Source organism: Haemorhous mexicanus, chromosome 5 (assembly GCF_027477595.1).
Source record: "Haemorhous mexicanus isolate bHaeMex1 chromosome 5, bHaeMex1.pri, whole genome shotgun sequence".
In the NCBI taxonomy this organism is placed as follows: domain Eukaryota; kingdom Metazoa; phylum Chordata; class Aves; order Passeriformes; family Fringillidae; genus Haemorhous; species Haemorhous mexicanus.
Genome location: NC_082345.1, coordinates 5,861,569 through 5,875,309, shown reverse-complemented (window position 1 = coordinate 5,875,309; position 13,741 = coordinate 5,861,569). Strand labels below are relative to the sequence as shown.

Sequence of the window (13,741 nt, the reverse complement as noted above, 5' to 3'; positions counted from 1 at the left end):
AAAGGGATCTTAGCTCAGGACTCAGCAGGGCTCCTTGAGAGGGCTTGAAACTAGATTTGAAGTGGGATGGGGGCATAGCCAGGCTCAACAGAGATAAGGTGTGGGGCCAGCCTGCTGGAAAGCAGCTCTGAGGAGAAGGCCCTGGGGGTCCTGGTGGGCAACACGCTGTCCATGAGCCACAGTGTGTCCTGGAAGCCAGAAAGGCCAGTGGTGTCCTGGGGTGCATCAGAAGAGCACTGCCAGCAGCATGGGGGTGATCCCGCTCCTCTAGTGGGGCCACACCTGGAGTGCTGTGTCCTGTTCTGGGCTCTGCAGGACAGGAGGGACACAGGGCTCCTGCAGTGGGTCCAGTGGAGAGTGACAAAGATGATGAAAGGACTGGAGCATCTCTCTTGCAAGGACAGGCTGAGGGAGCTGGGCCTGCTCAGCCTCAAGAGGAGGCAAATGAGAGGGGACCTTAACAATGTCTGTGCTCAGAGCATGGACCAAGCTCTTGCTGGTGGTGCTGAGCAGTAGGACAAGAGGCCATGGGCAGAACCTGATGCACAGAAGCTCCACCTGAACATGGGGAAGAACTTCTTTCCTGTGCAGTGATCATCCACTGGAACAGATTGTCCAGAGAGGCTGTGGAGTCTCCCTCACTGGGAATATTCCAGAACCCTCTGGAGGCAATCCTGTGCCATGTGCTCTGCTTGAGCAGGGAGGTGGCAGCAGGTGACCACTGTGGTCCCTTCCAGCCTGACCCAGTCTGTGATTCTCTGCAATGTTTATATTCTTCTCTACCTGTGCCAGCTAACAGAGTTTGTTTGGTTTGTTTTGGGTTTTTTTCACCTAATATAAAACGTGCTGCCTCTATCTGAGAAGAGCTACGTTTTCTCTCAGGAAAGTTAATGTGCTGTACTAGCATTCTGCTAAACATCTGGGATTCAATAGCTTTTCTTCACACACACACTCTGAAAGTCATGTAAGAATTTATTATTATCAAAACAATAAATTTCCCAGGAAATGTGGAATGGTTTAAAATCAATTGTTCTCCTTGCAAAGAAGAAACTGTTGAAGAGACAACCTTTAATATAATAAAATAATAAATATTAAGAAAGTGCCTTTACAATAAACTGGTTGTTTAAGGATTAATGTAGCATGTTTCAAGTAGTGATTTATGAATGATGAGTCAGACTTGGAGTTCAGAACTTGCTTGACAAAGCAGAGCAAACAATATGAAAATTTTGCATGATGAAATTGCTTATTGCTTAAGCTCAATTTACTATTAGCTTTTGTTAGATTATTCCAAAATAAAATCAAATCCAGATTCAAACCCTGGACCTTCTCTCTCATGATCTGAATAGAAACAAGTAGAATCAGCATTCTCCAGCTTTGAGATGCTCATTAAACTTAGAGTTTTCAGTGAGAAACCATGGAGTTATGAAGGGATTGAATCCACAGCTGGCATTTCTATCAGCTCTGAGCTTTCATTTAAGACATTTCATTTTAGTGCATGTCTGATGATTTCATATGTCTAGCTGTAGGTAATTTGCTCTGTATCATATCCAGTGTAGGTCAGGGTAGCCTTTTGATTTCCTTAGAATACAAAATTTCCCAAAGCTCAGAGTGGGGCTCTCTGTGCCCTCTGAGCTGGGAGCAGAAATGCCATCAGTCACTTCTGGGGCTGCTCCATGTGTGAGTTCCCAACACCCAGAAAATGCCAAGGGAGGCAGCACTTGGCTGTGCAAACCCTCACCCAGCCCTTTTGGCTGCCCACAGGGTGTCATTGCTGCCTGGATGGCCCCTGCTGGGGAGCTGGGACTCTCTTCCAGGTGCACTCCTTTCCTTATTTGTTTGTGTTTGCAGGTGTTTGGGGGCCTCATTTCAGGGTAGTCTGTTAAAAGGGCTTTGTCTAACTAACCTTCTCCTTTGCAGACACAGCCAGGTAATGTATTTTAATGTTCTTTGCAATTGCTTACCTAGAATGGTATTGTTAAGTTCCATTTATTCTTACACAAGTTATTTTCTACAGTGTGTTTTTCAAAATCCTATCGCTTCTGGGACTTGAAATTTCCTAAGTTGAAGAAAAACAAAAAAACTTGTTTCATACTTTGCTAATTCTTTACTTGACTGTGCCCAGGTTTTAATTTTAGAAGCCTTTATTATGACACTTTTTCTTCCCCAATATCTCTTTCTTAACTTTTTAATTTCCTCACAGGATGGCTTTTGTATAATTAACATTTTTCTGACCAGTCTCAGAATTTTTCTGTTCTTTGATATATCAGTTGAAAACTGATTTGCGTATTGAAACTGCATGGACTTCCTAAGTAGTAACCTATTTTCAGCTTATTTACTTTTTGGTTTTTTTAAATGCTTTCTGAGGGCTTCATTGGGGGTTTTTAATTGACTTTGGGACACCTAACTCATGTTTTCACTGAATTATTCTCCAAGTTGGTGTCTGAACTGTAATCCCAAGAATCTCTAAGAAGAAATTAATTTCTTGTACAACACAGGTTTTAGTAGGTACCAGTCAGGTGATCCACTTAATTGCACAACTAATTTAACCTTAAAGGGAACAGGCTGGAATGTGTCTCCACAGTTTTTACCAATTCCTCTGGTAATACCAACTGATGTCTAGGCATGTGCCTTGTTTTTTCCCAGGTATGGATTTTGGATATGCACTTGTATAGTTTCCCTTGTTTCCCATGTTCTCCTTAGTCCCTATGATAACATTAGAAAGCAGACTGAGATTCTTTTTTCTTGCTTTTTTGAATAGACTCAGAACCGTATGAAGCTGATGGCTGACAACTATGAGGATGACCACCTCAAATCCTCATCCCATCCCAACCAAACCAACCACAAGCCCTCCCCTGACCAGGTAATGTCTCTCTCTTTTTTGTTTTTAAAGTCATTTTTACTGTGAGGGCTGATGATTTTGTGCCATAAGTAGGTTTCCCTGACATGCTTGCAGTGCTTTGGAGCAAAAGTAGCATTCCAGAATGCAGTTGTGAACCAGAGCTGGGTGTTGCTCCTGTGTTGGCTTTGTGCAAAGCTCCTGAATGAACAATTCCTGGTACCAAGCTGTTGGTAGGTGGGTGGAGGGGAGGAGGTTCATTGAAAAGGAACAAAAACCTCACACTCCTAAAATGTGAGACTTGAGTCCTGTCTGACATCTTCAGGTTTTAGTAACTCAGGTTTACTGCTTGAGTGTGTGGAGTGTCCAGGACTGTTTCTTGTCTTCAGTAGCAGGAAATCATGCTCCAGGATCAGCTTTCTGATCTGTGGATTGCATACAAGCAGTTCCCTCCATTTCCCACGAGGAAATCCCAGCCCTGGTGCCAAATGAGCACAGACTGCTCCCTCACAAACTCAATGGGCCATGAAGTGAAGGAAAATCAATTTACCATCTCCAGAGCACTGAGGAGCCTCCTGTGGCATTTACAAAGCACAGCCATGTGCTTGATAACTATTAGAGAGATTAACCATCCCTTGGGTAGCACAGAAAATGCCAACATAATTGCACATCCCATGTTGTAATCTCATGCACTGCAGTTTAATTAAAATATTAGCCATCATTAATCACTGCCTCAATGGAGAGAAGGAATGCTTCTCTTTGCCCTCTGACTCATGTAGAAATTGGTGAGATATGAAGGGAAGCATATCTCTCTAGACCTTTAAGTGCCAGCTTAGTGATACACTGAAATAATGAGCAAGGTACAAGAGGAAAATGGCAAAAGCCAATTACTTATTCACCCTGCAAAAATAGATCTTGAAAAATCTCCTTTCATGTCTGCATCACAAAACAAGGAGAATATGCAATCAAACAAACAGAAAAACTCTGATTTTCAAGGGAACTTCTCTTTGCATCTTAATTTAATACCTTCCTCCACTGTATGTTGACTGGCTGGAGTTTGCTGCAGTGTTTTTGGAAGATGTTGGTGTTTCACTCTCCTTTTTCAGGAGAGTGAAATTGTTAATACTGAAAATTAAATGGATTTCCTAATCTTAATTTGGTGCAAATGTTAGAATATCTGTTGTTTCTACTCTGAAGTCTACAGAGAGCTGAAACCATTTCCAGCATGTAACTTTAGCACATGCTTGCAAATAAAGGCAGCGGAGCATTCACAGATGAAATAAAATTTAGACATTTATAGAAATTCTTGCAAAGACCCCACAGGGAAGGGCAATAGGGAAGTGAGGGGGTGGGAGGAGGCTCTGATTGCACTTCCCCTTTGTAAAGGGGCATTTTGAAAGCTGACAAGGGAGCAGAGAAAGCTGTACCTCAAGGAGGCTCAGAATGCTACATCAGGAACTGAAACGCTTTGTACTGCTGTTTGTACTTTATGTGCTTTAAATACTAACCAACTCTTTATTTCATTCCCATGCTGCTCTGGGGCTTTCCTGTGCACCTCTAGGATGAGGAGGAGGGTATTTGGGCATAACCAGTCAGATGCTCTTAGCTCAGCCATTTTGTTCAGAACGGTGAGAACCAACCTCTCGTGCCAATAGAAAAGTTTCCGACAGTCACCCCCAGCCCTCACTGCTGTGCTTTGTGAAACCTGGCTGTGCTCCCTGCCCGTGCTTCCATGTCCCTGCATGAGGGTGTTTCTCGTGTGTTTATGTGCAGTTTGTGATTTTCTTCTTCCAATCATCCCTTCCTTGTTTCACCACGTTGTGGGGAGAACTTCCCAGGGCATGTAATTGAGTTTCTGTGCAAGTACGAGAGAGCAGGAAATGTCTTTCATATCATTTATCATTGACTTCATGGAGGAAATGTTTTCAGTGGGATTCTTTTTCAAAGCAGTTTGCACCGTAGCCAGACCTATGTGTGCTTTTTCAATTCTGGTTTGTAAAGAATTTGCTCCAGGATAATGTTCCTCCTGAAGATAATGTTCCTTCTGAAGGCTTTCAGCATGTTGAGATCTGCTGCAGAGATTGCTGCCGTGCACGCTAACTAGTCACAGATATTTATCAGCTCCCAGTACAGGATTCTCTACTAGGAGTATGAATTGTCTATAAATGTGAAGGCAAAGAGGAATATCCCCTTAACCTTCCTCTCTGCCTTCCATCTCCCTCATTCTTTCAAAACAGTGGGGGAGAAATTAGGAGCTGTTTTTCATTTAAAGTACGTTTTGTTTCTCTGTGTCCATGTCCACAGTTTTTTCTTTTGTGCTGTCAAATTGTCCCCACAACATGCCCATTTCCAAAAGGGGGGACAGTACAGAGGACAGAGCCTGCTCCTCAAGCCTGTTCTTTAGCAAAAAAACCCCTTACTTGCCAGGAGTCAGGTACTGATTATTACACTACAGTACACAGCATTCATTTATGCCTTGGAGTATCAGTTTTAAAGCAGAATATATTTCTCTGAAGTACTTGATATATTTTAAAAGACTGATGACAGTATTTTAAAAATCTATATGAAACTTTTTCCTTCTTCACTTAGCCTTTTGAGAAAAAAATATTTCACATCAGTTTCTGTGCACTTTTTTCTAAGAATTTGATTTTTTCATATTAGTTATTTGAAAGAAAACTGAAAATTTCTGTGAAAGTCTGGACCCTTGCATTTCTGAAAATTATTGCTTTGTATTAGATTTGTAAAACATCCATGAGAGAATAAGGCACTCTCAGCTCTTGCACTTGCTCAATTAACTACAGACTTACAGTCTGTCTGACTGTATAGGTCAAATCCCTCTTTTCAAGCCAACCATCTGAAAAATTTAATCCAACTGTGGCAGTGTCAAACTTGAATTTCATGCCTTGGGGTTTGAGCTGAGAAAATCTCTTTAGTGGACAAATTGATAAAGTGCTTCATTAATTTGCACTCGCTGTTGATTTCACATTCTTTTTGAATCACTGCTCCTGCAATGGTTGTGCTCGTGTGTGTTGTTAAAAGTTTTAGAGGTGATGCTTGTAAAGATCAGCTGAAGCACAGAAATTAAACAGGGGAGAGCAGGTAAGTAAATGATGAAAAGGAAGAGGACACTCACAATGAAGGTAGGAATAATTCTGATTTTCCTTCTGGAGCACGCCTGGAGTTTGTGTAGAAAACACTGGGAAAGATCTCTTCTCTTTCCTCTCCCATGTGCTGATGCATTTAAGAATGGAACTTTGCTAAGAGTATGGCTTTTCATAGTTTTCTGAATTAATGGGTGGTTGACATTAAAAACAGCTTATGTCTCCAGTTTGAGGCACTTTCCTCAGGAAAGCTGTTACAGAGTAGCCCAGTCAAAATAATGAGCCAGCCAGCCAGCAGCCTTGCCTTCCACTCATCTCATCAGAGAAACTTGTCAGCCTCAACCTTGTCATGCATCCATCAGCAGGGAAGGTATAAAGGTGATGGATGCTTCCCAAGCCAGTTATTCCCAGCAGAGTACATGTTTTTTACTGTGATAGTCCATGTTCATTAAAAAAAAAAAGTCCTTATTCTCTTTGTAAAAGCTAAGATGATGTAAGTTACAGAGTCCCTAACCTCCATGTGTTAAATTAAGATGATGTAAGTTACAGAGTCCCTAACCTCCATGTGTTAAATTAAATTTATGTATTACAATGAGAAAGTGTAATTAATAGCATAGGACTTGGCAATAAGTTTGTTTTTCAAAGTTCCTTCAGGTCTGTGGATGCCATCACCTCTGGTCAATAGTGTAGATTAAATGGAGGCAAAAAACTGTGTACAATAGTTAACTACATGGTTTTATTTTTATGGTTTAGGTCTTAAGGCTTTTCCCCTCCAGCATTCTGGAATTGACTGAATTTAATATTTAATTATGCCAAGTCTGTTCATGACAGCATTATCAGATAGAGCTCCCCTGAAATGGATCACTGTTCATAAACATCTGCACCCTCCCTGTGATTTCTGAGGATGGTAGTTTACATTTCAGTTTATAGTTCAATGTAAATACCATCTTTCATCCTGAAATAGTTTTTCCTAGCATTTTTCACTCAGCTCGTTTCCTTGCTGTGTGAATTTCTTATGACTCCTTTTATTCCCCAGATGGAGCTCTATCCTCCTCTACATCCCAGTCAGTTCCAGTGTGATTTCACACAAGGATGCTCTTTGGTCTTTCTCAAATGTTAAACTGCTCTGGCCAATGGCTTAATTAGTTATCACTCACTTTTATCAAGAATAATTTGAATTTACACCTTAGGAGATCTACATGCAAAAGGATAGATGGGTATGTGGGTGTATCTTCTTGTAAATCTGTGCCAGGTGGGTGCCACGTGAGGGAAGTAAAGCAAAGCTTCCATACAGAGACTTCCCAAGCTGCTCAATTCATCCAGTTTCTTGTGAAGCACAACTGTGCTACCTAAAATGGGAGAAAATGTGGCTGTGGTTCAGAAATCTGCTTCATCCACTCATGAATTGAAAATTGTTATTATGCTTATTAGAGCAACAGTGGAATGGTCAAAGAGCTAGCATGGAACTGGAGGGCATAAAAATGGGGATATTTCAAGACAATTAAAATATTGGCAATTCCTATTACCCTAAAAATATTGTAAGACAAAAAGGCTCTTTGTGACATTTTTCTTCAGTGCTTGAGTTTGACAGATTTTAACTCTGAAGCAGTAAGTACTGTGAGTTGAGTACTGAAGGCACTCACAAAATTTAACACTTCAGGTTTCAGAGGTGATGTCTGTGGTAGAAAGAGGGGGTAAGTCATTACAGGAAAATATTTGGCTCATCTCAAGGCTTAATGTAATCTTTGCCAGAGCAGTCAAACTCCTGGAAGTTTTCATTGGGATCACTACAACACTAAAAGTATCTATACTTCAGAAAGTTTGAGGAGAACATTGAAATTTTTTTTTCTACATTATTTGATGCTGATTTATTTTAGTGAAGTAAATAGTTTTTTATGGTGAGTTCCATCTTTAAATTACACAGGCATTTATTCATTAGATTGATGTGATCTTCTCTCCACAATGCACATTTTGTACAGAGCTGCTTGTCCTGCTGTCACATTTTGGAGGTTCTCAGTATTGTCACTCACTACACTGTGACCTCATAAGCCTTTGGACTAGATTTATTTTCAGTCTGGTCTTTTTAATCGTTAGATCATGCAAAATGGTCAAAACCACCAGGCCTTCATGCTTGACTCATATTACATTGTAATTTACTGGACACAGTACTAGACCACGATTCAGAAGATAAATTCTTTCCTGGCATCATCTCCAGCCACTCACTTGTTCTCTTTCTCCCTGTCTCAAATTCTCTAATTGTAAAATGAGCTGAAGTTTTTGTAAAAGTGCAAGTTCTGCTTGGGAAAAGTGCTGTATAAGTGCTAGGTGTTATTACTGTGTGATATTTGGAAATTGTCTTGTTAAAGTGATACGATGATGATTCTAATACCTCATTTTGAAATTGTTCCTGAAATTGTGTTAGATTTATATTTGACTCTATTGCTACATCTTACTTTTTTCCCAAGATCCTATTCCTTCCCAAGAAAAGGGAAAATAAGCCATATTTTCAAGGGGCTGCCATTCCAGCATGCTGGACAAAGCTCTTTAGACCACTGTCTCTTGTTCTTTATTGTCATCTCTTGTCTTCTGAAGAGTCATTTCTTCCCCTCTCTAAAAATCTACAAACTAATTGTGTAGTATAATAATGATATTATTAAATTCTTCATCCAGGTCTGTAAAAGCACTGTGAAAGTGTCTTGTGCTTGCCTTGGAGACATACCCTGTGCAAAATTTGAAGGCAGAGATAATCTTGCATTGCTTAAACATGTCCTGACAGAGAGAGAGAGAGAGGAACCATATTTGTTTTGTCATATTGGTGACAATCAGGGTTCTTCACTCCCCCTTTTTGGATGGGCAGCCTTTTAGTAAGAGCCCTAATGTGATGCTCTCAAATAAGATGATGTAACTAATTTATCCTTAGGAGGGTTAGAGAAGAATGCTTTCCTTGAGACAAAGTCAGCTTCTGCTCCTGGTCCTTTTCTTCTTTTGGAGAACAATTCTTCTGCTAGCTTTTTTTTTTTTTTTAACCAATTATTTTGCTGGTTAATAACTAATTCCTGTTAGAATAATGTTTCTCTGTCCAAGAATGTTATATCTATGAGCACAAAAGAACTGATCTTGATACACTGTTCATCTTCTTTCTGATCCCAGGATGATAAAACTAAAATTTCCAGATGGAATTTTGTAATCTGCAGCTCTGGGATGAATTAAACACTCACAACAGAGGTGCAACTGGACTGTATCACTGTCTTCCTATTATTCTTACAGATCAAAGAAGAACACAAGTAGATACAGTCTAAAACATTCAAAACAGATGGCTGGTTTCTTTTTGTAGAGATTTGTGCTTTTCAGCAAAACAATTGCAAAAAGGCCATCATTCATTTCTGCCAGATGAGATTATGCCAGGTCTGTGTCTTATTTTCTCTTTTGATTTGCAGCTGAACATAATCTTCTACTGGTGGCTTGGTCTTTGTAGCAAGTAGGAATTCTGCACTCAGACATTATTGTTTCTGGCCACTTCAGGAGAGTTGTTCCCTGCAGTTTGTGTGATAGTCTCTACTATCTCCTAGTGATTCTGAGCTCTGGCACTCCTAGACAGGACACTCAGGGACACAGGACAAGCAGCTGCAGCCAAGCCCTTTTAGTTGTCATTTAGGAGAAAAGTAACTGAGGGAGAGGGGAGATGAACAATGTTAGAAAAAGAATCAAGCCCGACGTATTAACTATGAAAATAAGGCCCAGAGAGTGGTAACTAAAATAAAAACTGTAAGGGCATGTAGCCAGTCTAGACACTGCATTTTCCTGGCTGGTGAAGTTCAAAATTACTGATGGACATGTCAGGATTTACAGTTCCATCTCACAGTAGGCTCACTATGGGCTCTCCAACTACATCTGATTGTTAAAGTAACTTTTAGCTAAGAACTACTGTATATACTTATAATATAGGTGTATTTATTCATTCTGTGTTTGAAAGTAGAGCAAGCAACTTCAAAAAGACTTCCTAAAGACAGATAAACCTTCACAAGTCTTTGCTTTGAAAGTGTCTTTCAGCAGGTAGAGAGCTGCAACAGCAGAATGAAGAGCCAGAGTTGGAGAAGGACAAGACTGAGATTCCTGTCACCTGCAGACAGGGAGGTTATAGTTCATCTGAACAGGAAAAGCCCTGATTGTGTTCTCTGGTAGACTGCGTAGGAAACACCTTCTGGTTTGCATTAGCAGTGGAACAGACAGCAGAGCACAGCCCTGACCCATCAGCATTGCCTTGGACACGCTCTCCCAGTGCCCTGCTGCAGTGCTCTGCTTTCAGAGCAGTGTGAGACACCTTCCCTCTATCCCTTATATCAGGGAGAAGGAGTAGACAAAATACAGCCCAGCAAGAAGTGTGTGTATTTCTGGGTCACTCTTGTGTAGACAACAAGTGCTGGAAAGCTTGAATGCATTAAAAACAGGAGCAGGTTGTTCTTACTTATTCTCAAGCTGCTATGTTTTTGTAGAGAAGGAGTCAGCATAAAATCTGATTCTGTGAAATCAAAACTTGCCTAGTTACACTTACAAAAGTTTGGTCAGGAGAATGCTGTTTAAATCCACAGTGCCATGTACAAGATGCAAATAGTTGTTAAACTATCTTTGCTTACTGTGGGATTACTTTTTTTTTCCCTTTGTTATAATTGTCAGTGTCATCAGTCTGACTACCCAGTTTCATAGCTTTCTATAATATAATTTATTATTCAAAAATTTAACCTGGTAACTAACACAGCTTACAGGAGTGAAGTGCTCAAATGAAGGAGATGTTAATAATAAAGAGGTGTGAGGTGTGCTAAGTGCAGTGAGTTTATTTAGGGGTGAGAGACTGAGTGAATGCCCTTGCTTTTGAAAGGAAGGGAATGAGAAAACAGGTAAAATTCAAGCTGTGTGCCAACACTCCCTTCAGCTCTGCTGAAGTATCTCATTCCTGAAAGTTCATTTTCCCCTTGGTCCAGTCACAGGCCCCTCACATCAGCATTTCAGTTCTGATCTCCAGCAGTCCCTGCTGTTCCTCTCGTGGTTCCCTGCCAGCTTTGCTCCACAGCCCACAGAAGTGAAAGTTGCCAGTGTCATGGAAAGCACTTCTGGATTTGTTATGTATAAAAATATTTTAGAACTACTTGCTCTTTTTGAGTGCTTTAGGAACCCTACCAACCCACTGCAGTTCTCTGCCTCCCCTACATGATGGGGAAAGGATTTTATTCAAACTGAGGGAGCAAATGACAAAACTCCTTTCCCTGGTTTGTTTTTTCTGGGTTTTTTTTTTTTTTTGGTCTGGATTTTTCCCAAGGTGAAGAGGCTGAACTCTGGAAATCATTAATCCATGGGATTTGTTCATGCTGTATAAAAATTTCAAAAATCATTTGCTATATGAAAATGATTTCCCTAATTGATTCTGTCAGAAAGGAACTGAGTAAGACAGCTCTGTCAAAATAGCCAGAATCTCTTTTAGCTCCTCACGTATATTGTTCTGGTTTATGAAGAAAAATTTATGAAGGTTGGAGTTAAATCTTTTTTTTTTTTTTTTTTTTTGGTCTTTAAAACAGCTCTAAAGAATAGTGAGCCTGTCCTTGAGCTTTTGTGTGGGGGTCTTGTGAAGAAACCAAGTATCTCTGTGTATCTGTGAACTGAGCTGAACTGAACTGAGGTCAAGATGTGTCTTTTTGAGAACTTTCTTCTGTTTCCATTTAAAATAATGAAGGGAAGACATCAGTGATAAATTGCTCTGAATTTGGGAAAGCTTTGCACATTCTGAGCCAAATTCATGCCTCATAAAACTCCATTGCATTCAGTGGTTACAATATTATTGTTGAACCTTGTGTTTGTTGCCAAACAAACACAAATGGTCTGAGCAAGGAGGGATAATTCAATTTGCCATGCAAATACTTCCAGACTGTGTCACTCACTATCTGGGTTTATTTTCATATCTCCCAGTATAAGACACTTAGCTCTAGAGGCAAAATATCCCTGTCTGGCAATATCTGTAATAAAACCCAGGTACAGGGAGTTCTATAGAGATTTGTCAGGTCCTTTTGGAATAATTGCTTTTTAACAAACACATGTGCTTACACAATCTTTGGCCACATCTTCTCCTGTGCTGTGGTAGTTTGGGAAGTAGGTTTTGTTGGGTAGCATAGTTGCAACTGTATGTAACAAAGTTTGAAAATAATTTTCCACACTCACATGGCAGATGTGGTTGATAGGAGATAAAGGACTTACCTGCACTGTGTGTCCAAACATATTTGTTATGTCTGAAGTTTTGAGGTGGTGTTTGGTGGTACTTTGGGTTTCTGCTTGGATTTTTTTCAGAATTCCTTCTTTATTTGTGCTGTGCAGGATTTCCAATGAACTCTCACAGTGTGTAGACCAGGCTGGCAAGCTTGATTGTTTCTCAAATTGCTTAATTCCTTGGAAGCCTTCAGATTTATTCCACCTGCACTTCTTTGTAGCACTTTTACTACAAAAGCACTGTCATTTTTACCTCACTTTGTTTACTTTGACCCCTGAGATTACTTGTCAGTTCTATTTTATTTTCTTCTTGATATAGCTGTACTTCCAGGGAGTTGGGTTTTTTTTTCTCTCAGATATTTAGAGATTCAGGGGTAAGTTAAGAAAAATTACTGCATTATTTGATGGCAAAATGAAGACCACTTACCAGCATCACTCTGCCCTTTAGGAGTCTGTAGTGGAAATGTGCAAACAAGGCAGTCAGGCTAACAGGGGGGTATGACAGCAGTCCTGCCAGTGCCAAATGTGTATATGGTACTTTATATTCCCCTTGCTGTAGCAAAAAATGTTATTTTCTCCCCTTTTTTTTAAAGATAACTGCTGTTGATCCATGATCAGCCTCCACATTGGTGCATTATTCTGATGAGCAAGCCAAGTTGTGTAAGGAGATAACTTTTACAAGGTTGACTGATGCAGTTGCTAAAACAGGCAGGCTTTTAGGGGTGTCTGTAAGACTTTATTGCAAAATGGCAGCTGCAGGTTTTTAAAGCAGAGATTTAGAAGGTATTCTCTGAAATTAGTAAAGTTAAGTACTTGGTTCTGAAAGAAAAGTGGTTGCTTCCTTCAGAGAAAAAGAGATTGTTAGCAGGGAGAAAGGTGAGCAGGTCATTAACCCTTCTGCCTGGAGAAGGCATAATTTAAAGCTGGTGGTTGTGGTGAACTGCACATTGATTAAACTCACTCTTTATTCTGCAGATGTCTGTGGACATTGCTGGTTTTCTTTTCCAAATAACCACCCATGTATTTTTTGCCTATTTCCAGTAGACACTGCTGTGTATATAGAGATATTCAAAAGCAGAGACTTAGCATATAAAATTTGAAATTCAGTTACCCATATTTCAGTTGACCATTGTCCAGCAACAGTAGGACCACCACTGAAGAAGCAGTATCATTTCATTCTGAAGCTTTTTTGCCCCAATGACTTGTACAACTCCAGTTAGATTCACATTTATCATAGTCAAAGGGTTTTTTTAAATGTACAAAATCTCAAGCTGAATTTGGAATATGTTCACAAGTATCTTTGTTAGTTGGTTGAGTTGGTTTGGGTTTGCATGAGAGATTTGTCAGGCATTTCACATTTCTGCCTCAGAGTTGTAGTGATTGCCTTTTTTAGTGAAATGCTGTCAAACTGAGCTGGCCATTAGCAATATTCTGAAGTTGAGGGTACATTAAGCAGACTTCATTCCATGCATTGATGAGGATGGCCTAAACCTATCAGGGCAATTAATGAATGAGGGCTGCTTCAGAAGGTATTCCTGGGTTTGGTCTGTTT

At 40.1% G+C, this 13,741-nt stretch overlaps 1 protein-coding gene across 5 annotated transcripts in view; it reads left to right on the top strand.

The window, feature by feature from the left end:
* The window catches only part of ERC1 (ELKS/RAB6-interacting/CAST family member 1), a 280,985-nt gene that overhangs the window by 245,142 nt on the left and 22,102 nt on the right, over positions 1-13,741 (top strand). For 3 of the 5 annotated variants that reach the window (XM_059845691.1, XM_059845689.1, XM_059845690.1), the window contains one exon: positions 2,759-2,860. In XM_059845691.1, coding sequence (XP_059701674.1) covers positions 2,759-2,860 — 102 coding nt within the window. Of the gene's footprint in view, positions 1-2,758; positions 2,861-4,397; positions 4,465-13,741 lie in introns of all 5 variants that reach the window. The other 2 variants (XM_059845693.1, XM_059845694.1) reach the window with 1 other exon arrangement.